General features: G+C 56.2%; 1 protein-coding gene across 2 annotated transcripts; it reads right to left on the reverse strand.

Moving 5' to 3' along the window:
* Positions 1 to 9,642: 9,642 nt before the first annotated feature.
* On the reverse strand, positions 9,643 to 18,899 carry LOC135179645 (uncharacterized). 2 transcript variants are annotated; one of them, XM_064151691.1, is made up of 3 exons: positions 18,798 to 18,899; positions 12,974 to 13,098; positions 9,643 to 11,526 (listed from the first exon to the last, which is right to left on the reverse strand). In XM_064151691.1, exons 2-3 carry the CDS (start codon positions 13,096 to 13,098, stop codon positions 10,467 to 10,469), a joined length of 1,185 nt encoding a protein of 394 aa, XP_064007761.1. In that variant the 5' UTR covers positions 18,798 to 18,899; the 3' UTR covers positions 9,643 to 10,466. The 2 variants fall into 2 exon arrangements, with proteins under 2 accessions (XP_064007761.1, XP_064007760.1); XM_064151690.1 differs by lacking the exons at positions 12,974 to 13,098; positions 18,798 to 18,899 and having other exon boundaries at positions 9,643 to 12,971.
* Positions 18,900 to 23,930: the final 5,031 nt, after the last annotated feature.

Consider the following 23,930-nt stretch of genomic DNA (forward strand, 5'->3'; position numbering starts at 1 on the left):
GTTCTACACTTTGGCCACAGCAACCCCAAGCAGCACTACAGGCTGGGGCCAGAGTGGCTGAGAGCAGCCAGGCAGAGAGGGAGCTGGGGGCGCTGGCAGAGAGGAGCTGCAGAGGAGGCAGCAGTGTGCCCAGGTGGGCATCAGAGCCAATGGCATCCTGGGCTGGCTCAGGAGCAGTGTGGGCAGCAGCACAAGGGAGGTTCTTGTGCCCCTGTGCTCAGCACTGCTCAGGCCACCCCTGGAGTGCTGTGTCCAGTTCTGTGCTCCTCCATTGCAGAGAGATGCTGAGGTGCTGGAAGGTGTTGAGAGAAGGGCAGCAAGGCTGGGGAGGGGCCTGGAGCAGAGCCCTGTGAGGAGAGGCTGAGGGAGCTGGGGGTGTGCAGCCTGCAGCAGAGGAGGCTCAGGGCAGAGCTCATTGCTGCCTGCAGCTGCCTGCAGGGAGGCTGTAGCCAGCTGGGGTTGGGCTCTGCTGCCAGGCAAGCAGCACCAGAAGAAGGGGACACAGCCTGAACTGTGCCAGGGCAGGTCTAGGCTGCATGTTGTTAGGAAGTTGCTGGCAGAGAGAGTGATTGGCATTGGAATGGGCTGCCCAGGGAGGTGATGGAGTAGCTGTGGCTGGAGGTGTTGAAGCCAAGCCTGGCTGGGGCACTTAGTGCCATGGTCTGGTTGACTGGCCAGGGATGGATGATCTTGGTTGGATGGGTTGCACTGAATGGGTAGGTCAGACTGGATGATCTTGGAGATGCCTTCCAACCTGTTTGATTCTATGATTCTACTGATGCTGCAGGCTGTTGGAAACTGCCAGCTACAGGCGGCTTGTATCACCCTGCAGTGGTACCAGGGAGCTTTTCCAGCCCTCTCTCCTACTCAGGGCTGTGATAATTCCATGGGCAGCACTGCAGCCTCTCCCAGGAAAGGCAAAGAATGGCTTCCCTGGGACACCCAGTTCAGCCAGCTAGGCATTGTGAGACTGAATGTCTCCAGGACCTCAACCACAGCCTTGGGCAGCCTGTGCCAGTGTCTCCCCATCCTCACTGTGCCGACTTTCCTCTTGATGTCCAACCTAAATCTGCCTTGCTCCAGTTTCAAACCATTGCTTCTTGTCCTACTGTTACTCCCTAGCCGTCTTGTAGGTCCCCTTCAGATACTCAAATGCAGCTTTAAGGTTTCCCTGGAGCCTTCTCTTCTCCAGGCTGAACAGTCCCAACTCTCAGCCTGTCCCCACAGCAGAGGTTCTCCAGCCCTCTGAGCATGGCCTCCTCTGAACCCTCGCCAGCAGGTCTAGCTCTCTTATGTGGGTGGTCCATTGCTGGACACAGCCCTGCAGGTGAGATCTCAGCAGAGCAAGGGGCAGGATCCCCTCTCTCCAGCTCTGCACACACTGCTTTGGATGCAGCCCAGGCTGCCCTTGGCCTTCTGTGCTGCCAGTGCCTATTGCTGCCTCCTGTCGAGCTCCTCCCCCGCCAACACCTCTAAGTCGTCCTCTGCAGGGCTGCTCTCAGCCTCATCATCCCCAGCCTGGATTGATATCGAGGGTTGCCTCAATCCAGGTGCAGGACCTTGCACTTGCTATTGTTGAACCCCCTGGGGTTCACCTGATCTCATGTCTCCAGCCTGTCCAGGTCTCTCTGCATGGCACCATCCCATCCTTCACTCTTCTCAACCACACCACTCAGCTTTGTGCCATCTGCAGGCTTGCTGAGGGTGCCTCAGTCTCGCTGTCAGTGTCATTGATGAAGACAGCGAACAGTACAGGGCCCAGCACAGCGCCTTTGGTGTTTCTGCCACTCATTCTGGCAGGCCTGGGCCGTACCTTTCACTACTGTTAGCAGGGCCCCCTTGCTCCATGCAGTGAGGTCCATATCCTGTCCTCAGGAGTTCTGTCTAAGAAAGCAGACCTCCAGCAGATGGCAATGCCAGGCTGCAGTACTGCCCTTGTATGCAAGGCACAGGCTCGCTGGACGGAAACTGCCAACTTAGCAGCTGTTGAGGTAAGAGCTTCACTTGTAGGAGCTGAACTCTGGAGCTATGCTAAGAGCGTGAGCTAGCAGAACAAGGAGGTGGTTTGGGCTGGCTTCAGTGAGCCTTCCTGGCTTGTACCTGAACTCCTCGTCCACCCTCTGGAAGGTGCTTGCAGTTTTGCTCTAAACAAAGTTTGCTGGGGGCAAACGTGAAGGGTAAGTTCCCAGCAGATGTGTTCTTACCGTGTTCTGCTGGAAGAGATGATGAGTCAGTGATGGAGGTGCTGCAGATAAGGCTCAGCAGAAGTGACTCACAGCTCTATTTTAGCTAAGTGGCAGCCAGTTTTCCAAGGTCATAAATAGTGATGTCTGCCCTGATTGCCTCCTTCCTGCCCCTTCAAGCCTGTGCTGCTGGCTGCCTACATGCCAGGCATTCTAAAACAGGCACACAGGCTGCTGACTTTACTGGCAGTGTGCCTTGCTTGCAGTGCCAGGCACAGTGTGGTGAGCACCTTTTGTCCCTGCACTTGGGCTTCACCACAGGACTGATGCTCAACACCAGCAAGCAAAACCACAGGCCCTCAGCTCACAGAACCCTTCCTGCACTTACAGGCTCAGATCTGTTTCTCTCAAGCAACCAGAATCTCACTGTGGGGAGTGTGAAAAAAGTGGACGCTGGCAGCTGTGGGTAAACGAAAGCTGTGTGTGGGGGAGGGAGGAGAGGTCTCACAGGGACCTTTCCAGTGCAGTAGCTGGGGCTGCTCACTGCCCTGACAAGCACTGCGAATGCAGCTGGGTTCCCCACAGCTAGCTGCTCGGTGTTCCCAAACCACCTGCCTTCTCAACGCAGCTCCATGGGCTCAACCACAGCTGCCTGGGAACCTGCAGCCTCCCAGGGTGGCTTTTGAAGCTGCCCTCTGCCAGGCTCTGGTGATGCCATTTCCGGGCAGCAGTGGCAGAGCCTGCCCTTGGTAGTCAGCAGAAATGGCTATTCCTGTCGCTTGTCATTCTTCCATGTCAGGGGTGAGCAGGACACTGGAGCAGCACAGTGTGCACACAGGTTAGGTTCTCACCAGGCTGTGACTTTGCATGCAAATGGAGCCCAAGCCTGCAGAGCAGGTGGCAGAACCTGGGGGGCTTTCTGCATCACAGAACCGGAGAATAGTTTTGGCTGAAAGAGACCTTGAAGATCATCAACCCTTAACCCAGCACTGCCAGGTCACCACTAAAGCATGTCCCTCAGCACCACATCTGCATGGGTTTGAAACCTCTCCAGGCATGGTAACTTCACCACTGCCCTGGGCAGCTTGGCAACCCTTATGGGGAAGAAATTGTTCCTCCCATCCAACCTGGACCTCACTGGGGAAACCTCATTGCTCTTTGCAACTCCTTGAAGGGAGGTTGCAATGAGGTGGACATTGGTCTCTGCTCCCTAGTCTCAGGTGACAGAAGGAGAGGAAATGGTCTGAAATTGTGCCAGGGGAGGGTTAGGTTGGAGATGAGGAAAAAATTCTTTACTGCAAGAGTGGTCAGGGATTGGCAGAGGCTGCCCAGGGAGGTGCAGTCCCCATCCCTGGAGGTGTCAAAGAAAGGTGTGCCCATGGCACCTTGGGACATGGTTTGGTGGCCATGGTAGGGTTGAGTTGATGGTTGGATTGGATGATCTCAGGGAGCTTTTCCAGCCCAAACGGTTCTGTGATTCTATGATTCTTTGTCCCCTTTCCCTTCGAATTGCCCTCACAATGAGAGGGTTGTATGGGAGAGCCTTTGTTTAAGAAAATCTCCTCCCCAGGCTGCTCAGCTGCCTGCCTGCTGCTCTCTTCACAGCTCTATTGTTTGGTTTCTTCCTAGCTCTGCAAACAAAGCAGTGCAACCGCAGGCAGCAGCCGCAGGGGCTCAGGGGTGCTGTGTGCCCACCTGTGGTGAAGGTGTTGTGTGGCCCAGCCTGAGCAGGGCTGGCACAGCTGCCTGCACACAGCTGCCAGCGGGGCTGGCCGGGTGTGGGGTGCATACCCCGGGGCACAGTTGCCTTTAGTCTTTCTGCTCTGCATTCCAAACGCAACAGCAAATGGCAGCAGCTGGTGAAGAAAAGGAGGTTCAGGCAACATCCTCAAGCTGGTGTTCATCTGGAGCCCTGCTGCGTGGCCTCTCCAACTTTCATCTCTACCTACAAGGTCTTCAGTCGTGATTTTCCTCCCCTGTGTTAGCCCTAGCAGCTGGCTGGGTTAAGAGTACTGGCAGGATTGTGAGCAAGCGTGCAGTGAGGACAGACCCCCCCTGCTGCTGTGGCAGTGCTGCCTTGTCCCTTGGTAGATGTGCTGCTAGGGCAAGTCAGTCTTTTTTAGCTATGCCTAGCAGCGATTTCTGGGCTGCTCTGGTGCTGTTTGCTGAGGGGAGCAGAGGCAAGCAGGCATCCTTGTAGCGTTGCTGCAGTGGCTGCTAGTGGAGAGCATGGACAATGCACGGGCAGGCCTCGGGGAGATGGATTTGGAGTTGTTCATAGATTCATGGAGTCAGATAATGGCTTGGATTGGAAGCAACCTCAAAGCCCATCCCGTTCCAACACCTTGCTATGGGCAGGGACACCTCCCACCAGCACAACTTGCTCAGGGCCTCATCCAAGCTGGCCCAGAACAGCTCCAGGAAGGACACATCCACAGCCTCCCTGGGCAACCTGTGCCAGTGTCTCACCACCCTCACTGCCAAGAATTTCTTCCTCATCTCCAGTCCCAGTCTCCCCTCTTCATGTTTCAATCCATTGTCCCTCATCCTGGCACTCTCAGCCCTTGTCATAAGTCCCTCCCCAACTCTCCTGGAGCCCTTTAACACACTGGAAGGCAGCTCTAAGGTCTCCCTGGAGCCTTCTCCAGGCTCAACAGCCCCAACTCTCAGTCTGTCCCCACAGCAGAGCTTCTCCAGCCTTCTGATCATCTTTGTGGCCTCCTCTGGACCCTCTCCAAGATCCTTCTTGTGTCGGGGGCCCCAGAGCTGGAGGCAGTGCTGCAGGTGAGGGCAGAGCAGATTGGAGGGGCAGAATCCCCTCCCTGTGCTGCTGCTCTCCCTGCTCTGGCTGCAGCCAGCACACAGCTGGCTCTGGGCTGCAGCCACCAGTGCTGGCTGCTGGGCACCTTGGCACCAACTGACACTCCCGAGGCCTTCTCCAGGCTACTCCTCACTCAATCTGAATTTGTTGCCTCAACCCAGGTTCAGGTCCTTGCACTTGGCCTTGTTGTTCACATTTTAGGGTGTGCTCATGTGATGTTTGACAGCCCCAGGAGGCTTCAGAGCAATCAACAAATGGAAGCCTGCCCCAGTGCTGTCTAAGCAGTCTTGACACTGCTCCTAAATGAGCATCTGCACTCCGGGCCAGGGGTTTAGTGTTGAGGACAGTGCACTGCCTAGCACTGCAAACCAAAGGTGGTGCAGTGATCAGTGGTACTGGCTTCAGTTTTTGGCCCTCTCCAAGAAAAACATTGAGGTGTAAGTGAGAAGTGGCTGATGGAACTAGGGGTGTTCAGTGTGGAGGAAAGGAGGCTGAGGGGAGACCTTGCTTTCTACAGGCCCCTGGGAGGACACCAGAGCCAGGTGGGAACTGGTCTCTTTAACAAGTAACAAGCAGTAGAACGAGAGGAAATGGCCTCGAGTTGCACCAGGGAAGGTTTAGTTTGGATATTAGGAGCAATTTATTCCCCAAAGAGGAAGTGAAGCCCTGGAACAGGCTGTCTAGGACAAGGATGAAGTCCCCATCCTTGGAGGGATTTAAAAGAGTGTAGATGTGGTGTTTAGGGTGTTCAGGTGTTTAATTGTGGGCTTGGCCATGTTAGGTTTACAGTTGGACTTGATGATAAAGGTCTTTCCCATCCTAAACAATTCTTAGCCTGAAGAAGAGGAGGCTGAGAGGAGACCTCATTGCTTTCTACAGCTCCCTGACAGGAGGTTGCAGTGAGACCAGTTTTGGCCTCCTCTCCCAGGTGACCAACGACAGGACGGGAGGTAATGGCCCCAGGCTGCACCGGGAGAGGTCTAGGTTAGAAATTAGGTCAGGGATTGGAACAGGCTGCTCAGGGAGCCAGTGGAGTCCCCAGCCCTGGAGGTGTTCAAAACCTGTGTCACTTCAGGACATGGTGCAGTGGTCGTGGAGGTGTTGTGTAGATTTGATGATCTCAGAGGTCTTTTCCAACCTTAATGATTCTGTGATTGTAAAAAGGATATTTGGGCCTCTTGTATTAAGCCTCCAGGTCTGAATCTTCTGATCTTCCATCAGCAGAGGGGTGGCTGTGGCAGTGCTGCAGTCGTTGCCCTTGCTGATGGCACTCACTGTCTGTGTGCTTCCCCGGGGGAGCTGTAAGGGCTGCTCTGCCTTGGCAGCATTTGCTGAAGGAGCCCTGGTGCTTGGCTGCCTGCCCACAGAGCAGCACTTGGCTCTGGCAGGAGGTGTCTGCCCTGGCTGTGTTCCCCTCTGCCCAGCACTGCCTGAGCTGCAGATGTTTGTGTTGGTACTGCGTGCCCAGCCAAGACAGAGCATTGCCGTGCCAAGCCTTTGGACACCGTTGGAGGGATAATGTTGGAAGAATTGCTGGAATTGCATGGGAAATCCAAAGGAGGGGTTAAAGTGCACAGTGCCAGTGGGAGGCGGTTGCACTCCCATTTTCCTTCTTTACTGTGCTGCCATCAGCCAAGACCTTCAGTGTCATACCAGAGGTGGTGGAAGCCTCATCCCTGGATGTTTTTAAGGCCAGGCTGGGTATGACTCTGGGCATCCTGCTCTAGTGTGAGGTGTCTCTGCCCATGGCAAGGGGTTGGAACTGGATGACCCTTGAGGATCCTTCCAACCCTGACAGAACTCTCATTCTGTGATAAACCTTCATCTGCCTGGGGGATGGAAAGGGATGCAATGGTTACAGTCCCCTCCCTGTTCTGTAGGTGACCACAGGGAGCAGGGCAGCATCCATGGACTTCTCCAGGCAGATGAGCTGGGAGACCCAGGCCTGCCAGTCTGTGTCCAGCTGCACAAACAGGTTCTCAGTAGTCAAAGCAAGGTGTGGGTTACCTGGCAAGGTGTGCACTCCTGTCCCAGGACCAGTGTGAGGAACAGACCTCAGTCTGCTTGAGGGAGAAGTCACAGAATCACACAACTGTTTGGGGTAGAAAAGCCCTCTAAGATCATTGAGCCCGAACATCAACCCAACCCTACCATGGCCACCAAACCATGGCCTCAAGTGCCATGGCCACACAGTTATTGAACACCTCCAGGGATGGGTACTCCACCACCTCCCTGGGCAGCCTCTGCCAATCCCTGACCACTCTTGCAGCAAAGAAATTTTTCCTCATCTCCAACCTTACCCTCCCCTGGCACAACTTCAGGCTGTCGGCCCAGATCTGTGCTCCAGAGGTAGTAGCAGCTCCGCGTGTTTGGGAAGGAGGACCTGCTGTGGCAATTCCAGCCACAGGATCTTCTGCAGCAGCAGGAAGGCTCCATCACACCAGGAGAAACAAGAGAATATCCCTGCAGTCCCATGAAACAGCCAGGGATGAGCAGGTGCTCTGCCTTCCTGTCCCATGCGGGCTGTTTGCAGTCTCTCCAGAGGACCCCAGCATGTCTGGGCTTCCCCCCAGGCTGATTTTTACATCACTGGTTCCACCTGAGTCAAAATTGCTGTGCAGCAGCACCTCAGCCCCTGAGTGTCTCAAATGTGAGTTGCAGCCATAGGACCGGTGGGGCTGGGGATGTGCCTCAGCAGAAGCAGCCAGGCTGGGCTTGCCCCTTCCATCTGCCAGCATGGAACTGGGCAAGCTGCTGTGCTGCAGGTGGCCTGGGAGTTCCCATGGCTTGCACCTTCTGCACAGGCAGGCTCTTGACTGCTCTAGAGGGCTGGAGGCAAGAGCAAAGATAGCGAGGAGTAAGTACGATTGTGATAGTTATCCACTTGTCCTGAAAAGCTTTGAGTTTGGGTTGAATCTGTTACAGGATGGACTGAACCCGCTGGCAAAACAAAGGCTCAGTGCAAGCCCAGGTCTGCCACAGCCACAGCGGTGCCGCAGCTGCTGTGAAAAGAGCCTTCCTGGGTGTGTGGCGACAAAGGAAGAGCAGTGCCTGGGGGAGCTGGATGGGTTTACCCTAACCAAAGGGCTGTGGTCTCTGCCTCTGCTGGAACCTGGCTGTGGGCAGTAGGCCCCTTCCCTGTGGCTGCACCATTGTCCTGGGGCTGGACCCTACTGTGCTCCACTGTCCAGGAGCATGGCCAGGATGGAAGAGGAATAATGAGAATTTCGTGCAGTTCCCTCTTACCCTGCAGGCTCCCCAAAAATACAAGGGACCTGGAGCTGCTGGAGCAGGTCCACAAGGAGGCCACAAAGATTCTCAGAGGGCTGGAGAACCTCCCCAAGGGGGACAGGCTGGGAGGGTTGGGGCTGTTCAGCCTGGAGAAGAGAAGGCTCCAGGGAGACCTCAGAGCTGCACTTCAGTACCTAAAGGGGACCTGCAGGCAGGCTGGGGAAGGACTGTTCAGAAGGGCCTGTGGGGATAGGACAAAGGGCAATGGTTTGGAGTTGGAGCAGAGCAAAGTCCAGTTGGACATGAGGAGGAAGTTGTGCACAGTGAGGCTGGTGAGACACTGGCACAGGCTGCCCAGGGAGGTGTTGGAGGTTCTGTCCCTGGAGCCACTGAAGATCAGGCTGGATGTGTTTCCGGGGGCAACCTGCTCAAGCTGGAGGTGTCCCTGCTGCCTGCAGGGACACTGCACCAGAGGCCCTTTCAGGGTCCCTTCCAATGCACTCTGTCAGCCAAAGGATGGTGATCCACAGAGTAGTTCATTCTCATGGAACATGCTGGGTGTTAGCAAGCAGGAAACCAAAATTGCTGAGTTTTGTGTGAGTGACATGAGGAGAGCAGCAGAGCATAGGAGGGGACAGGCACAGACAGTTTGAAGGGCTGGGGACAGAGGTCAGCCTCCCATGCCAAGGGTGAAGGGGATCTTTTGGTGGCACTTGGTGGGGAAAAGGCATTTCTGTGTTCTCAGATGGTGATTTGTTCACTCATCTTCTCACGAGCTCCGTCCCAGGGTGTGCGCCTGGGAGCAGTGCTTGTGTCAGACCCACACGGGGAAGCCTCACTGTTCTGTGACAGAAACTTGCTGTGGCCCTGTGCCACCCCTGAGCTTCCTAGCCCATGGCTGTGACAAGTGAGGCTCTAGCTCCTTTCTCAGCAGTTCCTGCTGGCTCAAAGGGCGATTCTTTAACCTCTTTATTTCAGCCTGGATTGCAAAGGACTTTTTGTCTGCATGAAAAAAGTGCTCTCAGAGTGAGCATCTCCTGTGAGATGAGATCAGACCCATGAGCTGGAAAGGAGGTGCTCGAGTTATGTTTTGAAATTGCCAATGCTCTGAAATCATTTGGACACCCTGTGTGTATTTTAAGGCTCCTTTGAGCTTCATATGCAGGGAGGTGAGGTCAGGAGAGGCAGAATGCTAAAGGGGAGTGGGTTTTTGCAGCATCTCAGAGCCTCACCCTTCAGCCCACAGCAGCAACTGTTGTATGCCAGCGAATGTTCAGCAGACAAAAAGCAAGTGAAGGGTTTTGGCCTTGACAGGCAAAAACCTCACAGCTGTTCTCACCAGGATCTCTCTTTGGCAGTGCAGCCTGGGCAGTGAGCGGCTGAGCAGGCAGTGACTGAGCAGAGCCATCCTCTAACACAGACTTTATTGAGTACATGTTCAGCTAAGCAAAGCAAAGCAGCGGTGGACAGGCTCCAGAACAAGAGCTCACCAAGCTGTTGGCCAGGCAGCCTGGAAGTCTTAGGAGCCTGGAGGTGGTTGCTGCAAAGGTCCATGTGGATTCAGTTCCTCTAAGTCCAAGGTGGTTACAGGATCTTTCGTTCTGTTCATCTTTTATCATCTTTCCAAGTCCTCGAGGCTGGAAACACCTCTGCCATCTGCAGTGGGTGCATTTCCACGCTCAGGCATTACACTCCCTTGTCTTTCCTTCCAAAGACACTGTCCTTGGCTTTCCTTATCGCCTTCTTTTCTGCTTAAGGAGTCTTAAATCACACAGAGCAGCTTCTCCACCTTAGCATTTGGGGTTGGGAGGTTCAAAGGCAGGTTACTTATGCTAACTCATGCATTTTACTGTGAGGGTGATCAAACACTGCAACAGGCTGCCCAGAGAGGTTGTGGAGTTTCCATCTCTGGAGATAGTTAGTGCCTAAATGGACACAGTCCTGGGCTATCTGCTCTAGGTGACCCTGCTTGAGCAGGGCAGGTGGGACTGGGTCATCTCATGAGGTGTCTTCCAACCTCAACCATTCTGTGACCCATGCCAGTGGCAGGCTGCTTGGCCTGCCCTCCCCTCCTGGATGGCTCTCTGTATAGCAGAGAAGGCCATCCCTCATGCCAAGGTCTGGTATGACATATGTCTCCACCGCTCAACGCCTGCTGGGTTGCAGCCAGCAGCGGAGCTGGAAGTTCTTCTTGGTGGCAGACACAGAGGCCAACCCAGTCTTGCCCTTGGCTATGGTAGGAGGCGCTTGGCCAGCCCCAGTCTTTTCACCTGGCTCTCAATGCAGAGCTTCATCTGCCTGATCCAGTAGCAAATGGCTATCATGGTGAGGCAGAGGAAGGTCTGCATGAGCAGAATAACCACAACAGGGTGCAGCAGCGCGTTGAAGACGCTGGTGGCTGTGGGGGACCAGCCGAAGAACATTTCCCACCAGCGGTGCTCTCCCACCCTCTTAATCCGCTCCATCACCTGCTTGATGGCTCTGCCGTCGTGGTGCACGGTGATGAGGATCTTGCGAGCTTCTGCCTTGGCGTTCTCGAGCAGCTGTTGCAGGCTTGCATGCTCTAGCATCTCTTTGACAAGCGACAAGTCCATGCCTATGGGAGTGGGGGTCACACTGCGGTACAAGGTGTAGTTTCTGATTAGTAACTGGCTAGTAAGCACAGGCGCTCTATAGATGAAATCACAGCCTCTGATAACAGCTACGTTGCAAGCGCAGGTGTTGGAGTCGTTGAAGACGGTCTGGTTATAGAGGTGGTTGATCTGCACATGTGCACAGGTGGTCCTGAAGCACACGCAACCCTTCCCCACATACACCAGCACGGTCCTGTTGCTGCTGTGGGGACTGATCTCGAAGTGGCACACCCCCTCTTTGGTGTCAAAGCAAACGTCGCTGGCCCTGAGGGCGTCATCCTCGCAGATGAAGCCCAGCCCCCTTTCCAGAATGCAAGCTTCCAAATCTACCGACTGCCACTTCCCACCCCACACCCTCGCCCACATGCGGTGCTCCAGAGGGTACACCACAGATCCGTTTGTGTTCACCCCAAGGGCCACAATGGGGTAGACCTTCTCAATGTGAGCCTCTGCCACAGTCAGGACGTGGGCGATGACTGCATTGAGGACCTGGTCATGGGTGAAGTTGACGAGCCTCCACCAGGCCTGGAGCTGCCGCTCCTTCTCTGTGGCTGCGTCCCACACGATCTTCCGGATCTCGGTGGGGAGGACGCCGCTTTCACCGTCTCTCAGGATACCTGCAACGACACTCTGCACCCACATCTGGGCCTGGATGCAGCTGAGAGCAAGGGAGACATTACTTTGTTCAATGCCCAGCGCTCGCAACAGCAGCTGGTGGTCTTTCTCATTTATTTGTTCCCAGGTGGGCAACACCTCTGACACGAGCCACTGCCCCATCCCAAGGCTGGCCAGAGATGAATTCAGGGGGTTAAAGACGCCCTGCACACCTGAGGTGACAGCCTCCAGCTTGTTGGCCAAGACCTCAGCGTTCATACTGTTGAGGACTCCCAGCCCGGCACCTCCTCCTCCCAGCACTGAGGCCAGCAGGTCTCTTCTGGCTCGGGTGCCCTGGAGGGAGCGGCTGTGGAGCCACGCCAGCCAGCCAGTGTGAAGAGTGGACAGGAAAGGGGTGCAGTGTGGCCTGACAGATGAAATGTTAACAGTCGCCAGCGACAGCACCACCTTCTTCAGGGAGCGTACAGGCCCAGTCAGCAGCTCTTGGACGTGGTTTTTCTTTACCACATAGGGGCCTATTTTGGAAATGAAGGGACGCAGGACAGGGAGGATGGTCAAGTCCTTTCTAAAGCCGTCAGGGCCTTCTACCCACCACTTCCCTCCAAGCTCAGGGGACATTTCTACGCTCAGGTTTCCTCGGCACCACACCTGGAAGTTTACGAGCTGGTGTGGACAGCGTCCATCCTGCTTGTACCAGAAAGCCTCTGTGCCTACTTCAGATCTGTCGAGAGTTTTGTTTTGGCAGAAGCAGGTGAGTGGCAGGACCCACCTGTGGCTGCTGGGGGCAGTGACAGTCACAGCAGTGCCATTGATTTGCACAGGATCAGTTACACCCTCTTGGGAGTATTCAATTTCCAGTTTGACTTGATTGCCAACTTCAGCGTATTGGGCTGCATGCCAGGCCAAAAAATGGCACTTTGAGATCTTAAGGGCAGCAATGAAGGGTGTCGTGGTGCCAATCTTGAATTTAAAGGACAGGCCCACGCTGTTCTGGGCCCAGAGGCAGACCACGAAGACTGGCTGGACCAAAGTAAAATTGCACCAACAGTCAGAGTTTTCTATGGCACAGTTTTTTTTCTGATTTTTCTGACTTTCTGCTTCTGTCACTGAGATTTGGGTCACCTGCTGGTAACTGGAGCCATTAATTACCCTGCACCCTACCTTTATTTCTTGGCCCAGCTGGCCCAGCAGCTGTGGGAGCCTATTTGTGCTGTCCCACATCCATTCCTTTTCCAAGTAGACCTCCTTCCCGTGCATAACCACGGTGGAGAGATTTAAGCCTTTGTTAGAGTTTAACCCCATGCTCCCTGTGGATCTGATGTAAGCTTGAGACCAAGGCCAATCTCTCTCAGTGTCTGTGTACCTCCTGACCCTGTGCTGGGCTGTGGCCTGTGTTGTGGGGTGCCTCTCTGAGTGGGAACGACTCACTTTCAGTCTGAGGTGCTGGTAGGTGGGTTGGGCATGCGGTGTGCTCAGCGCTGTGCACATACCAGAGAGCAAAGCAAATGCTGCAAGCAGAAATTTGAAAGCATTTTCCCCGCAGCACGAACAGGGCTGGTGATGCCGCGAAGCTCGCCCGTGCCGCTGGTCGCCATCGCCTTCCATCCTCCTTCATCTGCAAAAGACAAGCAAGATGGGCTCTCCAGCCCCGTTAATTTCCCTTCCATACTTTTAGCTGTGAAGAGTGGAGCCATTTCTCCTGCCTTTTTGCCCCCTTTCTGATTTCTACCTGGTAGGTGGAGGGGCTGGCCTTGTTCACAACCCTAACGGGCCCCAGCCATTTGGGCCCCAGGACCTGATTCTTCTCGCTCACTGCCCGGTACAGCACCAGGTCCCCTGTGTTCCACTCCACAGGGCGCAGAAGCGCTCCCAGCTGTTTATCCACCTTGGGGATGTTGATGTCCTGCACCGAGGCGAGCTGGTGGTAGGTGGCCAGCACTGTCCTCAGCATGTTCTGGACCCACCTGTCCATCAGCACACGGGGCTGCAGTTCATCTGGCAGCTCTCCGCTTTGCCACCACTGTCCTGGCGGCTTCGTGTCTCGTGTAGGAGGCAGCTTTTGGGCAGGAGGTGCTTGAAATGCCATGGCCCCCCGTAGTGCCAGCAGGACCTGTGGGAGCTTCTGATCCCACGCTTTCCTTTGCTGGTTCACAAGTTTCCCCAGTGCTGTCTTCAGTGGCTGGTTGGGTCCCTCTGCCATGCCTGGCTTCTGGAAATGCCCTGTGATGTGAAGCTTTTGCTTGATGCCCAGGGCTTGGCACACCCCTTTTGTGACCTCTGCAATGAAGCGCTGGCCATGATCTGAGTCGATCTGCTTTGGGACACCCCACTGGGAGAAGATGTGCTCTACCAGGATCTTGGCTGCTGCACTGGCTGTGCTGTTTCGAGCTGGAAAGGCTTGTACCCACTTGGTGTAGTGGTCAGTGATCACCAGGCAGTACCTGTTCCCATAGGCTGTCTGGGGCAGAGGGCCAATAAACTCCATCTGCAGCTTGCTCCATGGACCAGAAATCCTCTGGTGGCCCAGGAGGGCTTTAGCTGTTTTGGCATCAGGATTGTTTGCTGCACACGTCAGGCAGTTACTGACATACCTCTCCACGTCCTCTCTCATTTCAGGCCACCACCCAGCACCCTGCAGCCTCACCATGGTCTTGTCTGTTCCCAAATGCCCCTGCTCATGAGCCAGGGCCACCAGCTCCATACGGACAAGGTCAGGCACCACCCACACTGGGAAGTCTGCCCCCTCCCTCCGCGCCAGCACCAACCCCGAGACATCCTTCCACACCTTGCACCCTTTATACTCCCTGCCCTGCACTAACTGCCGGATACTGGGGTCCTGTGCCTGCAATGCCAGCAGGTCCACGCTCTCCCAGGGTCTGTTGGGAGCCACCAACACGGGGCTGCTCTCTGAGGGCTTGCCCGCCTTCCACATCAGCCCTTCCTTCGCGCCTTGCTTGGCTTTGGCGTCTGCCTCCTTGTTCCACTTGGCTTCCTCTGTCCCCTTCTTGTGAGCCTTGACCTTAATGATCTGGGCTGGCTGTGCCCTCTGCTCTGCCAGCCTCGTGAGGTACAGCAGCTTCTTGGCATAAGTGACAGGTTTGCCATCTGTGCACTTCATGTCCCTGTCCCGCCAGCGCGGCAGCCACTGCAGCACCATCCGCACCACCCAGCCCGAGTCTGAGAACACAGCCAGCGGCTGGTCGGCGGGTGTGTTCTCCAGGGCCACCATCAGGGCCACCAGCTCGGCAGCCTGGATGGAGTGTGGCAGGCACTTCCCCTTCAGCACCTGGCCGGAGCCGCGGTTGATGGCAGCGTAGCCGGTGTAGGCCACTCCGTCCCTGCAGTAGTTGGACCCATCCACAAACCACAGAACATAGCCTCTGTCCTTGGCCTCCTGCAGGCTGAGGCTACTCTCAAACAGGGGTGGCCTTTGCGGCTTGGGCTTGGCTAGGGGGGACCCCAGCTCCTCCCCATCCCTCTCTCCATCAATTACTACTCTGTAGGCACCAGAGCAGGGCTCCTCCGCCTGCCTGGCAACCTCCTTGTCGGTCAAAGCCAGCGCCCAGTTGGCCAGCCTGGGGCCGCACAGGGGACCCTCATCCCCCTTCCCCGACAAGAGGTACCTTACTGGGGTGTGGGAGGTCCTCAGCAGCACTGGGGCCGATCCTACCAGGTGCTCCCAGTGCTGCAAGGCCCATGTCAAGGCTGAGGCCTCCCTCTCATAGTCAGTGAACTGCTGCTCGGCCGGCGTCAGAAGGCGCGAGGCGTGGGCAACAGGGAGGAAGTGGGTACCGTGCTGCTGGCTCAAGGTGGCCTGCAGTCCACTCCTGGCACTGGCCAGCTGCAGGACATAGGGTCTGTCACCCCGGGGATGCACCAGCATGGAGGCATGTGCCACACTCTCCTTTAAGGTCCTCACCGCCTCATCCTGCTCTGGCCCCCATTTCCAAGGGGTGTCCTTCCTCAGGAGTTGGCAGAGGGGGGCAACTTTCTCTGTGTAGCCCTCAACAAAATCCCGGGAGCACCTCAGGAGAGCCAAGAAGGACCTCAGGGTGGTGGCATCAGTTGGTGCCAACACCTTCTGTATTAGCTCAACCCTCTGCTTCTCCAGTGAGCACCCTTCTTCCCCCAGGGTCACCCCCAGGTAGGAGACCTCCTTCCAGCACAGCTGGGCCTTTATGGGGCTGATCCTGAACCCTGTGTTTTGGATAGCCTTCAGCACCTCTGCCAGCACCTCGAGGTTCTCCTCCTTTGTCCGGGTGTGGATGAGGATGTCACCAGCGCAGGACAGGATGCACTCTGGGTGCCCAAGCCTCTCCCACATCCTCCCCACATGCAGGTGGCAGATGGCAGGGGCATTGTGGAAGCCCGGAGGGAGTCGGGCAAAGGCAAATTGCCGTCCTTTAAGGGTGAAGGCAAACTTGTGCCAGCACTCAGGATGCAAGGGGATGGCAAGGGACGGGCTGGTCAGGCTGAGCACCGAGAACCACTTGGATCCTCGGGAGATGGCTGCCATGATGTCAGGGTATTTGGCTGCTGCGGAAGGCTGCATTGGGGTGAGGTGGTTAAGGGCACTGAAGTCAACTGTCAGCCTCCACGTTTTGCCATCAGCTTTCTGTAGGGGCCACACTGGGGCATTGCTGGGGCTCTGCTGCTCCACCAGCACCCCCTGCTCCAGCAAGGTTTTGGCTGTGGCCCACAAGCTGTCCTCGGCCTCAGCTGGGTACCAGGGCTGCAGCTGAGGAGGGGGATCTGGACCCTTGACTGCCACAACAGCATCAATCTGCCCACAGTCCAGCTTGCTCCTCGCCCAGACCTGGGGGAACTGCTCTGTGACCCGTTTGACTCGGGGCTCCCACTCGGGGTGAACCAGGAGCTCGGGGGCTTCCAGGGCCATCACCCTGTGGCTTGCCGGGATGACAGCCACATCACACTGGGGGCAGTGCAACAGCGCCTGGTTTGCCAGGTCCACCACCACCCCCATCTTTGTCAGGGCCGAGAGGGCCAGAATCCCCAGCTTCCCCTTCAGCTCCACTTTCCCAAATTTCTCAGAGCCTTTGGCAGTCCCAATTTCAAAGGATAGTGGCCCTGTGAAGGGCACTGAGGATTTGAGGCCGCTCGGCCCCACCAGCTCAATCATTTCAGAGGTCTGGAAGAGCCCGGCCTTGCCGGTGGCAGTGTTGAGAAGAGAATAAGAGGCACCAGTGTCAATCACCATCACTTGTCCAAGCACCCCTCCTCCAATAGTTACATCAACTATCAGGCGCCCCCATGAATCGGTCTTAATCGGTGCCACAAAGAGGGGCGATGCGGGTGCCTGGCAGCCCTATTGCTGAGCCTTAGACCCCGGGTCAATGGGGTTGGAGCTGCTGTGCTTCTTGTCCTCATGCAGGGCCAGCTTGCGGAGGAGCTCCGCGTCCGGCAGGCCGTCAATGTCCTCCTGCTTCTCGTATTTGATTAGGCGCTTCCTGAGCTCAGATCGCCAGGGGCTGAGTTTCTGAAACCTCAGCCCCTGCTGGTTCTCCTTCCCTGCCCCACCCTTGCCATCAGGATCTTTCCGGTTGTCTCCCTGCATTTTTCTCATCCCTGCATTTTGGAAGGACATGGCTGAGGTCTTCCCTTTCTTGCCCCCCGGCATGTACCCCGGGAATGCCTGCTTTTGCAGCTCAAAATTCTGGCTCAGGATCTGCTCCAGCTCCGGCAGCGGCTTTTTAGCCGCGTCCCCACCAGCAATCACCCGCAGCGGGGGGGTCAGCCCCACCACCAGGGGCTCCTTGAATTCAGGCCTGTCGAAATTGAGGGGGGAGTCCTTTGAGCCAGGCAGCCCTGCTATCTGGTAGAGCATCTTCTTACGGTTTACATAGGCATCCGGCCTCTCCTCGGGGCTCTGCTTCTCCTGGTGGAAGAGCACTAAGGGGTTAACCTCTGGGAAGAACACCTTCAGTACGGCCAGCTGGACAACCCCCATGTCCTGCACATTGCCCATCTGCACGTCCCCCGGCAGTGCTGCGAAGTCCTCCGGCTTCATGCACTTTCTCACCACATCGATCAGGTCACTGACCAAGCTGCCACTCTGGCACCTGGGCAGCCACTGCGCCCTGGACAGCCAGTTGACTGCTGTGTCCTTCGTCAGCGGCCCCAGCATCTTCCCCACTGCCTTGAGCTGCTCGGGGGTAAACCAGAGCATAGCCCTGTTGGTGTCTATGGTCTGCAGCGGGCTGTGGCTGGCTGGCTCATCGGGGGGGCTCTTTTTAGCTTTGGAAGCCTCCGCCTCCCCTCCTTGCACCTGGTGCATCTCCTCCCGCAGAGGAGCGTAGGGAGATGGCCTGGTGGGGCCGTTGGCACCCCACACATCATCCTCATAGTTATAGTGGGGTGGGTGCGGGTCCCCGGAATCCTCCCCCTCACTGTTCCCGAACCGAATCTTCTTGCCTTGGATGGCAGCCACGATGCCCCTTGACACTCCCAGCTCTGCCTGCAGCTCCTGGATCTTAGCGTGGCACACCTTGTGATCGGGCCCAGTGACCCGGTCCCGCTGGGCATCCTGCAGGACAGCCCGCACCGCGCTCTGCGCATCATGGGTCTCCCCGATCCACTTGCCAACCTCCTTCTCCAGCTCCTCTGTTTTCAGCTTCTCATAGCCCAGCCTGTTCTCCAGCCGGGTGATCTCCACTGCGCTGCGCAGAGAGTCCCCGCACAAGCCCTGCACCTCTGCCCTCAGGTTGTCCACCTGCATTTTGAGCTCAGCCTTGTCCTGCTCCAGCTTCTGCACATTCTCAACAGCCTCCTTCAGCAACTTTGACAGCTCCCTGCTCACCATCAACAAACCCTGCAAAGCTGCTCGCTTCTTACACTTGTTTGTGGGCTTGGGTTTTTTGGTCTCCTCCGCCCAGCTCTCCCACTGCTGGCACAGCTGATGGTACGCCTCCGGGCCCTGGAAGGCCCCCGGTGACCAAATGGGAGGAAGACACTTTTGGAGCACAAACTGCTCCAGCTTCCAGTTGCTAACGATATCGCTCATCATAGTGACGGGACCGAGGTGCGGAACGACACCGACTCAGAGCAACGCTACCATAACACTTAGCACCAGCACCAACTCGCCTGCAGAGCAAGGCTGCTGCCCTGCACCCCACCCCCCCAAGAAGCCTCCAGGAGGGATGCCAAGCTTGGTGGCAAGGGAAGGGCCAGGCAGAGACAGGTGGCTGCTGCCGAGCGGCAGCCGCCCACCAGCCGGCGGGCAGGGGATGGGGAGTGGACGTGGGCACAAGCAAAGCAAAGCAGAGGGAGAGGAGGGTCCCGATAATAAGATCTCACCAATCCGTGGCTGGGCGTCCTGCAGGCCAGGCAGTCTGGAGATGGGCACTGGGGAGCTCCGGAGAGTTGGGCACCTCTAAGGGCGAGGTGTCTGCGAGGCCTCGGACCGGGGCTTTTATAGGCATGGCAGCGCGTTGTTTGGGGTTGGTGACACCTCTGCTTACTTTCTTGGTGGCTTTTGCTTTTGCAGGTGCTGCATCTCTCCCCCTATCTTCCCAAGGCCACTTTCCTGGTTTGTCCTTATCTTCTGATTAGGGAGGCTGGAATCACACGGGAGCAGCTGCTCTGCCCCTTATCTGTTTGAGGAGGCCAGGACCAGGCGCCGCTCGCTCTAGCCGGCGCCTGCTTGCACCAAGTGCCCTGAAGAGGGAGAGCTGGAGCCTGTCTCTCCACAGCCATCCTCTCAGAGACCCCAAGGGCCTTCTTGCTGCATGCTCTATTGGCACCTGAGTTTTGTGGGGAGGTCACACGGGGTGCTCACACCTGACACCCACATCATGGACACCCCTGAACCAGCCACCAGCCACAGATCTGCTTGCTGGGGACAAACAAACTAGCAGGACTGGGAGTCCTGGTGGTCACCAAGTTTGCCGTGAGCCAGCAATGTGCCCTTGTGGCAAAGGAGGCAAATTATTCTGGGGTGCATTGAGAAGAGCATGGCCAGCAGGTTGAGGAAAATTCTCCTCTGCCTTTGCTCAGCCTTGGTGAGGCTGCACCTGGAGTGTTGTGTCCAGTTCCAGGCTTTTCAGTTCAACAGGGCCAGGGAACTGGCTGAGAAACTGGAGGGGCGCAAAGCTGATTAGTGCACCAGAGTACCTCTGTGATGAGGAAAGGCTGAGAGGCCTGGGTCTGTGTAGCCTGGAAAAGAGCAGCCTGAGAGGGGGTCTGCTCAATGCTGATCAGTATCTAAAGAGTGGAGGTCAAGAGGACAGGGCCAGACTCTTCTCAGTGGTGCCCAGTGACAGGACAATGGGCAACATGCATAGGCTGGGACCCAGGAGATTCCACTTAAACATAAGGAAAAATTTTGCCTGGGGGGGCACTGGAGCCCTGGAGCAGGCTGCCCAGAGAGGTTGTGGAGTCTCCTTCTCTGGAGATTTCAAACCCACCCCCCCGCCCCGGCCATTCTGATCTTGGGCAAGCTGCTGTGGGTGACCCAGCTTTAAGCAGCAGGGTTGGACCAGATGATCCTTAGAGGTCCCCTCCAACCCCCACCACGCTGGGATGCTGTGCTAATTCACACAATTCATCACCTAGATCCACTTTGGCAGCTGGAGTCCAAAAGCAGCATTTTTCCGTGCCACAAACCTGCCACACACTGGGGTACACCTTGAGGGTACACACCGCATGTCAGGAGGCTCAGCTGTGATACTGCATCTGCTGAAGCACAGCTGTACAGCTGCACCTGCAAAGGCAGGAGGGACTCTTGCCCAGCCCTACCTTTGTCCTACAAGCCACATCTTAGCTTGGAGCAGCTTAGAAAAGACAACTTGACCCACTCACTAAGAGAAAGGCAGCACTCAGCTTACTCAGTGAAAGTGCTCCTTGTCTTGGCTGCTTTTCTCCCTGATGGAACAATCCAGAATCAACACCCTTCCTGGAAATAGAATACCTTCCAAAAGTTTAAAAAGCAAAACTGTGCTCCCCCTTTGCTAGCTGAGTCCTGGAGGGCTTCCATCCAGCAGCCTGTTCTCCCTAGCAGGCCCTTATTTCTAAGTGCTGCAGAACTGGCCGTGTTAGTCCCTGGTCCTTGAGGCTGAGCAGCCTTTCCCAATCCCAGAAGTCAGCCCTGGTAACCCAGAAAGCACAGAGGAACTGGGTTTTTCCTTCTTTTTATGGCAGCTGTTCCTGCTGCTCGGCTGCAGCTACCACTGCTGCTGCGCTGTGGGAGTTTAGCAGAGAGAAATTCTCAGCTAGGTCTCTCTGCTTCTCTGTAGACCCCTTCCTTCTATCCTGATGCTTTGTTCCAAGCCCTCAAAAGCAAACACTAAGAAAATCATCACAGGAAGAAAAGGAAGAGTCAAAACTGTAATAAAGCAGGTGAAAGCACAGGGAATGAGTCTTGGTGTGGTGAGGAGCAGAGGATGCTGACTGAGGAAGAGAAGAGGCTGTTTCACCCTGAGACAAGTGAGGACTGAGGTGAGACAGGGTGAGCGCTGAGACGGGGCAGGGACTTGGCTGTGCTGGGAACTGGGGATGGTTGTATTTCACCCCAGAAAAAGGATAAATCCCCCTAGAAACTGTGCAGCTGAATAACAGAAATGCACCCGAAGTGGGCATTGCCCTCGGCCGGGAGCCAGGCGCTGGCACTGGGGAGCTGCTGCCCCTCTGCAAGGTCACCGCAGCTCTTGTTTGTGCCTGCGGATCCGCTCGCCTCCCACCCTGCTTTCCTCCCCTCGTTTCTTCCCAGGAAAGCAGCCCCAAACAACGTGGGGCTGTTCTAAACAGCAGCTGCTCATCTCCGCCTTCCTACATGCTTTGGGTTGTGCTGGCGATAGGCGGCCAGACAAAGACATCCTCCCTCCGGAATAGCTCCCGATAGGAGCAGCCCCCGGTGCTGGGCGCAGCTGGTAAACAGCTCAGCCTTGTGTGAACTGCAGCTTTGAAACAGGCCAAAACTGACTCCCTGGGCAGCACACACATTGTGCCCTCACGCTGCAGATCGTCCTTCTTCTTTCCATAGGAGATATCCCGTAGGTAAAAGCTTCGCAGGGAAGCGACTCTGACGCTGCTCTGATGTCCTAGGACATGCTTCCAAGCCCAAACTTCTGCTTAGGCAACCCAAAATACCTGCTTAGACAGCCCAGTGTCATCAGTCTTGCAGCAGCACTTGGTGCCCAGGGTCCAGCCCTGTAACAGTGACCTCAGGGAGCACCTTGGTTCTAACCAGGGGGGCAGAAGATGCTGAGGGCAACAGCAGCAGTGAGGAAAGGGAGATGCAGCCATTGCAGGGACACCAGGAGCAGCTCCCCAGCTGCACCACAGGAACAAAGAGAAACTTCACTTGCAGTGGCATTGCTCTTAGCAAGTGAGTCCCCAACATAGAGATGCCTAATACCCAGTTCAGGAGAGGTCCCAGTCTGGGCCGGAGGGGAAAGGCAAGCACTGGCAAGCGCGGTGACACTGAATCGAGTGGGAGCAACGAGGGCAGGGGGCTCTGCTGAGGGATCAGACCAGGCTGGGTGGACAGGCCAAGGCCAGTTGTGTGAGTTTCAACGAGGCCAACTGCTGAGTCCTGCACCTGGGTCACAACAACCCCTGGGATGCTCCAGGCTTGAGACAGAGTGGATGGAAACTGCCTATCGGAAAAGGACCTGGGGGTGCTGGTTGACAGCAGCTAAAGATGAGCCAGGGTGTGCCCAGGTGGTCAAGAACAGCACCAGCAGCCTGGCCTGGATCAGCAGTGGTGTGCCCAGCAGGAGCAGGACAGGGATTGTCCCCACGGACTCAACCCTGGTAAGACTACAGCTTGAGTTCTGGGTTCAATTTTGGGCCACTTGCTCCAGGAAGGACATTGAGGGGCTGGAGCAGGTCCAGAAAAGGGCACCAAAGTTGGAGAAGGGTCTGGAGAACAGAGCTGCGGGAGGAGCAGCTGAGGGAGCTGGGGGGGTTAGTGTGGAGAAGAGCAGACTGAGGGGAGACCTCATTGCTCCCTACAGCTCCCTGAAAGGAGACTGGAGCCAGGTCAGGGTTGGGGTCTGCTCTCTACTATCAGGTGATAGAAGGAGAGGAACTGGCCTGAAATTGTGTCAGGGGAGGGTTAGGTTGGAGAGGAGGAAAAATGTCTTTGCTGCAAGAGTGGTCAGGGGTTGGCACAGGCTGCCCAGGGAGGTGGTGGAGTCTGCTTCCCTGGAGGTGCTCAAGAAACCCGTGGCCATGACCCCTGGGGACATGGTTTGGTGGCCATGGTGGGGTTGGGTTGGAGGTTGGACTGGATGGTCTTAGAGGTCTCTTCCAGCTGAAGCCGTTCTATTGCTGTGGTTCCAAGCAGAAGGGAGGCAGGGCAGAAGCAAGGGCTGCTGCAGCCCATACCAGGGGCAGCTCTGAGAACGAGCCCTTGAAAAGACTGAACTGCCTCTGAAAGCACTGATATGACTTTGTCCTACCAGGAAGGAATTAAGGAGCGATTCAGCCCACCCCAGGCTTCAGCAGCAGAGCCCTTCCTGGGGAGGTTTGTGGTGGTTAGCAACCCGCGGTGAGCAGGAAGCTGCTGTGACCAGAAGCGGGGAGATGTGCTGCAGAGGCGTGGAAAAAAGTGCTGCAAGATGGACCACAAATCGCACCATGCAAGGTGCAAAATCGTTTTTCCTATTCCTCTGTCAACACACACCCCGGGGGAGGGTTCTCGGTGCCCCCACATGAGCCCTTCCCTGGGAAATCCCCTCTCAGCAGGGCGGCAGCCCCGGGGAGACGCTGAGGCTTTATGAGTAGACAGATCTAAGGGAAGGTCTGCAGGGCCGGAGGATAAAAGGCAAGGGAAGCCCTCGGCAGCCACGGGGGCAGCGAATAAATACAGTTAATAACATTTATTTTGTCTCTAGACGTGGAAATATCGAAGGCTGCTGCCACCAGATCACCTCTGAATCCTAACCCCCAAATGCTTCAAGTGTCTCCCACAGCCGCGGCAAAGCTGCCCTGACACTTATCTGTCGCCTCCCTGGTCCTGTGTGCGAGCAGGGCAGGCTGGCGCTACAGAGGCAGCTAAGTGGGGACCCTCCAGCACAAGTCATTTCTGTGGGGTTTCACCACTACATCTCTTTGGTGCTTCATGCTCTCGGCTTCAAAGTCTGCCGCGGTGCCTCATGCCTTTACTCGCTGGGAGCTCGTTTGGCGTTCAGCGTTTCGCAGGTTGAGGAAAACAGCTCCCACTAAAGATTCTTCTGAAGAAAGCTACTCCACTGCTCAGAGTGGACCTCCTCCTTGGTTTGAATGCATTTCGATTCCAGCAGGGAAGGGACCAGCCCAAATCCCTCCTTTCCTACTTTTATGTGTAATGCTCAGCTCCTAGGTTTGTGATTTTCAGTTGTGTGGAGCTGGATTAAAAGGAGGAGGGAGAGCTGGGTGATGGGAGATGGAGAAATCACCAAAGTCAGTGAGGGTTCCCTTTTTTCTTCCTAAAGATGGTTTCAGGGG

The sequence above is a fragment of the Pogoniulus pusillus genome, chromosome 11 (assembly GCF_015220805.1).
Source record: "Pogoniulus pusillus isolate bPogPus1 chromosome 11, bPogPus1.pri, whole genome shotgun sequence".
Lineage (NCBI taxonomy): Eukaryota > Metazoa > Chordata > Aves > Piciformes > Lybiidae > Pogoniulus > Pogoniulus pusillus.

Coding starts and splice junctions, on each gene's coding strand:
- LOC135179645 (XM_064151690.1), bottom strand. CDS start 12,971: ATGTGCACAGCGCTGAGCACACCGCATGCCCAACCCACCTACCAGCAC.